Raw genomic sequence first — 6,391 nt, 5'->3', positions numbered from 1 at the left:
CAGGAGCCAGAAACATACTGCTGTTTGAAAGCAAACAGGATGTCGTTGGATTGTATTCACAGGTGCGTGGCATGAAAAGACTGAAAGGAAACCACATTCCTCTCTGCCTGCTATGGCCTGGACCTCTGGAAAGAGTTACAGTGCCCAATTTTGCAGGCTGTGCATTATAAGGGCATGGAAACCTGGGCAAGGATCCAGAGAAAAGCAACAGGGATTATAAGAAAAACGGCTCTTGGGAGCCACCGGGAAAAGTGAAAAGGAGTTGAGTCTAAAGCAAAAACATACTGGTCACTTGCCATTTTGATCAGCTTTGCCCAGCTTCTCTGGTTAAGTGACTGCTGAGGTATCTAGCAGACTAAAAAAGCTTTGCTTTCCCTCTATTCATTTTCATGGAAAAGAGCTAGAAAGAAAAGGGTTAAATAATTTGTTCAGGTTCCCGCAGAAAGCCATACGCATCAATAATATTCAACTCCAGTGTTAGATGGAGATGCTTAATTCACCAATCTATAGCACCTCTATTTATAATAAATGTAGTCTCCTAAAGACTGCCGACAATGAAAGATGGGGAAATTCTCTGCAATCTTCTCTGGAGAGAAGAATAAAATAAACTAAAACAAAGTCATGCCTCAAGGCCGAGACTTATATAAACATTAATCCCCTGGTGTCCTTCTGGTCTGATGACAAAGGACACAGTGCATCTGATAAGCTATCAGCAGATTGCTGGATTCCTCAATGTACCCATTATCCATGAACATAGATCCCACATAAGAACGGTAATCAGTGCTCCAGACAACAGATGGAGAGTGAGGAGCTGTGTCTCCTGTGAAGTCAAGGGGGAAACAGACGTCCTCATTCTCAACTCTTTGTCAAATCCATCCATCAGTCTATGGAATGTACCAGTAAATATTCAAGTCACAGAGGATACCACCAAAAGAGCAGTTGGGCTTTGTTTTGTTTTAATTTTGGAGATGGGTTTCATATATCCCAGAATGGCCTCAGTCTTGCTATGCACCTGAGGATATCCTGGAACTTCTGACTCTTCTGGTCTCTACCTCACCAGTACAGTGATTCCAGGCATGTGCCACCACGCCTGGTTTATCAAGTGCTAGGGATCAGATGGAGCCTAGGGTTCCATGCATGCAAAATAAGTGCTCTTCCAACTGGGCTCCAGCCCAGCCCAATGTTCAGAATCTGTGACTAAAAACCACTGCATACTTTTAGAAGGGGAGGGGCTGGGGGTGCACACTTTCTCATCACTTGGGAGGCAGAGGCCTGTGAATTTTAGGCCAGCTTCATTTCAAAGTGAGCTCCAGGCCAGCAAGAGGGGAATGGTGAGTTCTTGTGTCAAAATGGAGAAGGGAGAGGAAGAAGAGAAACAGGAGGAGGAGGAAAGGAGGGGCCAGGGAGGGAGGGATTGAAAGGTAAAAGAGAGAAAGAAAAGGGGGGGAATAGCATTTAGCAAACCCAAGGCAGGAAAGTCCTATCTGGTGGAAATCAAACCTCTAATATATTATATTTTTAAAAGACAAAGCATATAATAACAAACACAATTCTAAAAAGAGAGAGCTAGGCTGCAGAGGGGGCTCAGAGAATAAAAGTGCTCACCTGTGCAGGCTGGACAACCTAAGCTCTATTTCCAGGACCTAGAGTGGATGTTTAGGATAATGAACATCTAGAAATTGTGCTCTGACCTCCATACATGCACTGTAGTATGTACATATAGCCACATAGGCGCGCACACACACACTAATAAAATAAATTTACAAAACAAGAAAAAGCTCAGTATTACTGACCAAATTTTTTTTGGGTTTTTTTGTTTTGTTTTGTTTTAAGTACTGGCTAGAAGCTACAGGTCAATTATCACACATTATAATTTGTTAAATGCCTAGCCTGCTTCATGTGTATAGACATTGAAGATTAAATTGTATATGCTGTACCTGGTTAAGTTCAGTGCCTAATCAGATGTTAACACAGACACAAGCAGAGCCCACAGGAATTTAGCAATTAAACAAAGCATGGAAAAGGAGATCTTTTCATTATGTTCTTAAAATAAACACCACATAATTGGATTCAAGGAAAATAAAGTAAGTTAAGATGTGTTCAGAACAAAAGAGAACAAAGAGAAAGGAAGAAAGGAAGAAAGAAAGAAAGAAAGAAGAATCAGTAAGTTAGTGTCGATCCCTATTCCTTACAACACAATGAGCCAGACAGACTGTTTTGTTTAAATTTGACACAGTCCCATTATGTAGGCCAGACTGGACTTGAACTTGCTGTCCTCCTATCTAAACCTCTTAGTGCTGATATTGCAGACATTCGCCATCACATGTAGATAGTCTGGCATTTCTTTTAACTCTTCTGCCGAGAAACTGTAGTTTGGTTGTTTGGGTTTTTTTCCAGATTTAAACAGCTACAAGAATCTCTTCTGACTAATCCCAGATTCCCACTATGGCAGCTGAGAGTTAAAGCCACCTGTGCCACTAAGTTGCTTGGAGATTTTTTTTTTGGTAAACAGTCCAATGGCTCAGTAAGTCCATCCTCTCCCGGCCCCTTGCCATAATTCCTACCTGCCAAAAAACATGGGCAAAAAGGGATTGAGTGGTCATGCTTGAAAAAAAACCCTTATTGGTGTAGTTGGCAGGCAGAGCAGATATTTAGCACAGGGCTTAATAATGCCGTGCTAACCTGGGCAGTTGCATCTCTGGCTGGAGCCTAGCTGTGAGCCGAGACTACTGCAATCCTATAAGCCACTAACAGTCTCCCATCCTCAGACCTCGGAGAAATCACGTGAGACCAAAAAGAAACGCAACAGCAGGAATGTTAATCAGGGACAGAATCCAGACACAAGTTAAGGCCTTCCTTATGTTACTACAGTTGGCAGCCACCCAATGTAGCCTGGCTGTGACGAGGGTCTGTGTAACAAGGCGTTGCAAATGAATATTTTGCAGACTGAAAAATGAGAGCTGGAGAAAGGAATCAATTTCCCTCCAACTCCTCTACTTCCTGGCCTAAAGTAACATGGCCCTTGTTACATACTTAAACAGACTCTCCTAGAAAAGATCTTTCTACAAAGCCAAACTGGAATCAACAGATAGTATCAAACACTGAGCATGCTCACCTTGAAACTCCTTTTCATTTCAACTCACATCTCTGCATTCTGTTACTATGTTATATCCTCACTTCAGCTAATTCACTTGCAAAAAGCATTTCCTGATTCATAACACCTACCCTTTGCAATAGACACAATCACAGGAAACATTTTAACATCTCTTTCTCCAGGCCTAAGCTAATCTACCACAACCTTGAATAAGATAATGCATAGGAAAGAGCTTTACGAGCAGTAAAATGGTAGATAAATGTAAGGTGTTAGTCTTCCAAACTAAATCATTAGTCATTTTTGCATACAAGACAGAACACTGGCTGTAACCATCCACTGTTACTGTTTTTTTTTTTTAAACTGACTTTTATCAACTTGAAAAAAAAAAACCAGTATGAGTTCTAAGGAAGAGCCACACAGAACACATTGAAAGTTGGATGCATCAAAGCATGGGACCTTAGTAAGTTACAAAGCAGTGATTGGGACTAGAGGACAAAGGAGTACGATCCTCAGGGCATGGCCAGAATGTATCAGCATGATTCCTTTCTCTGCCTTCTTCACCCTGTAGCTGCTTTAGGGCATAATCTAAGGGGAGGGGAAAACACTCACAGGGGGCTAGTCCCCCAAACATCTGCCCCTCAAGTGCTACCATCCTCTGCATGTGACCCAAGGATCGCCTGGACAATTTTACTTTACCAAGAGCCATAAGGAGCAAAAGCAAAGGGTGGGCTGGGTAGCTACCCTGAGCTCCCTAGGGACCAGTTTCCCTTTTTTTTTTTGCATAAGGAGGTCAAAAGCCTTTCAGAGTGTCTCTGTTATATATCCAACGGTTCTGGAGCAAAGAATCATACAACAGACTGTCAAGGGCTAAGAGTACAATTCTTGTCTCATCATACGGGTAGAGAAACCGAGGCTCAGAAAGGGTACTTTCCCCTAAGTCATACAACTAATTAACTCCAGGCCTCCTGAGTCTTCTAAGAGCCTCTAAAATCTTTCCTTTAAAAGCCATGGCGCTTCCAAGGTTTGAGGTCATCACCCCAGTAGCAGCCCCAGTGAGGCTGAATTGAGCCCTTTGTTGACCTTCTAGATCTGTGGTTGCCAGAGGCCTCAAGACCTCTTTGTAGAGGTACCCTCTGACCCACCACCTGCACTCCTGTCTGAAGAGGCACACGCAACAGAAGGTCAGGTGTGTTGTTTCCCCTCATTAACAAAAAGGCCATTCATTTAAAAGAAAGAAAGAAAGCGGACGGCAAATCGGACGGGTCAAATTTGCACAGAACGTTTAGCTAAGACAACCCGGACTTTGCTGTGAATGGCACCATTTTTCCAAGAAGTTCTCTCTCTCTCTCTCTCTCTCTCTCTCTCTCTCTCTCTCTCTCAAAAAAAAAAAAAAAAAAAAAAAAAACAAACAAACAAACAAACAAAAAAAAATGCGGCCCACCCGATCTCTTTTCCATGCTTTTAATGACCAGATCAATAACATCCCTTTTATTCCAGAGTTATCTACACCTCTGCAAGATGCCAAGGGGCCAAGGTCATTCTCCACTGAGGCCAAGAATGGATAAACAAATGGATTTTTAGGATGGGGGAACTAGCAAATATCTGAGCCACCAAATACACATCCAAATCCTACAGGAAGGCCTCATCACCCTCAGCCACTCCTGGTTTAGGACTGAAGACGTGCAACTCCGAAGAAGAGTGGGTTTGAGGTCAGTCCCTGATGCTAATCCATTTTTTTTTTTTTGCCTTTAGGCAAGTGACCTCTATCCTTGAACCTGTAACGTGAGGATAATAATCTCAACCTCTTTAGCCCTATGCAGGGTTGTCACAATTCTCCCGAGACTAACCTTCAACAAATATAAAAGCAATAAAGATGCTAATGACAGGCTTCAAAACTACTCCCAGTAAAACACACAAAGTTTTCCACAGCCTAGAATCTAAAAAGAACTGACTGCCTTCCGTTTCTTTCTTTTCTCCTCATGCTCCATGAATTTACAGCTTCAGAACATCTCTGAGCAGGCTGAGTAAAGAAAGTCACCCTCTTTGGTCCTCACAGAAAATTACTGGTCCCTAGCTGGCAAATTTCTCCTATCAATCCCATTTGCTTGCCTTAGCATAGCTAATGGGTAGAGGTCAGGGATGCAAAGGAAATCAGCTCTCTTAAGCACCCTTGGAGCATGATCATAGGACAGAGACTCCCAAGTGGTTAGATGGAGAGGTTTGAAACAAGTAAAAAACCCCTCTCTCACATCAGATTCTAGATCTCCAACCTTGTGATGTTAGAAGCTTTGGGTTGCTCAAGGATCGCACAACCCCAAAGCTGACCTCACCCTGAGAGCACACACACTGAAATGCAAGCAAGCGTCATCATGAGAAACCCCTGAAACGATTTCCCCAGTGTACCACAGTGCGAAGAAGCTTCTCTGACCACCTCCCAGGAAAGCCTGTCACCAGGCCCCTTGGGAAACTACTACAAATGGCAAGAGTGCCAGGCCAAGTGCCACAGATGGGATTCTGAATGGTCACCTAGCTGGGGCTGGCCTTCCTGCTGGTGAAAAGGCCAGGCCCCAGCAGAGCTGAGAGGGGAGGGGCATGGGGCTCTGAGTGCAACTCATTTCTAGGGTTCACCTCCACTGTAGGGCTGATCCGTTGTGCAACGCTGAAGTTTACTAGCAAAGGCAGATGCGGGTTGGAAAATCACTTTTAAGGGTCCCACTTCCCACGGGGAATGAAGGTGTTCTACACTCCAGTGTCCTGAGCACGCAAATGACTCTTATCATTTAGGCTGCCCAGGAAAAAGTCAACAGACTCACATGCATCATGGTGACCAGGTGACAAGGGTTGAGCAGGTAGATGACGGTCTTGGTGGCGAACTTAAAGCCCACCTCTACCCCGAAGATCAGGCACAGGACTACTAAGAGCAGATTCTTGCTCAGGCTCTCCTTGCCTTCCTCTGGCCGCTGGGTCACCTGCTGTGGCTGGCTGCTATGGCCACCCCTACCGTCCTCCTTCTGCCTCAGGATGTGCCGCAGGGCCACCAGGATCTCCAACAGGGCCAGGGTCAGGACCACCACACTTTCCAGCAGCCGCTGCTGCCAAGACAGGAAGGCAGCACAGTCGGGGCCCCCATTGCCTGCAAAACTGGGGTCGACGCCCCCATAGAGCCAGTCCAGGAGACTTTGGTAGCTATACCGGGACATGATGCAAAGTGGCTCCACTTGACTACGGTACAGGAAGCAAGAGCGAGATGGAACACGAGACCGAAGGGTTGCCCGGGCGGTGGAACATGTAAGGAGG

General features: G+C 44.7%; 1 protein-coding gene across 2 annotated transcripts in view; it reads right to left on the bottom strand.

Moving 5' to 3' along the window:
• The window catches only part of Tmem164 (transmembrane protein 164), a 150,239-nt gene extending 143,854 nt beyond the window's left edge, over nt 1-6,385 (bottom strand). The window contains exon 1 of one of the 2 annotated variants that reach the window (XM_031368821.1): nt 5,908-6,385. In XM_031368821.1, coding sequence (XP_031224681.1) covers nt 5,908-6,294 — 387 coding nt within the window. In that variant the 5' untranslated portion in view covers nt 6,295-6,385. The remainder of the gene's footprint in view (nt 1-5,907) is intronic. The other variant, XM_031368831.1, reaches the window with a different exon arrangement.
• Nucleotides 6,386-6,391: the final 6 nt, after the last annotated feature.

Source organism: Mastomys coucha, chromosome X, assembly GCF_008632895.1.
Source record: "Mastomys coucha isolate ucsf_1 chromosome X, UCSF_Mcou_1, whole genome shotgun sequence".
Lineage (NCBI taxonomy): Eukaryota > Metazoa > Chordata > Mammalia > Rodentia > Muridae > Mastomys > Mastomys coucha.
Note: the sequence above shows the minus strand (reverse complement) of the source record. Positions and strands in the feature narration are given on the sequence as shown.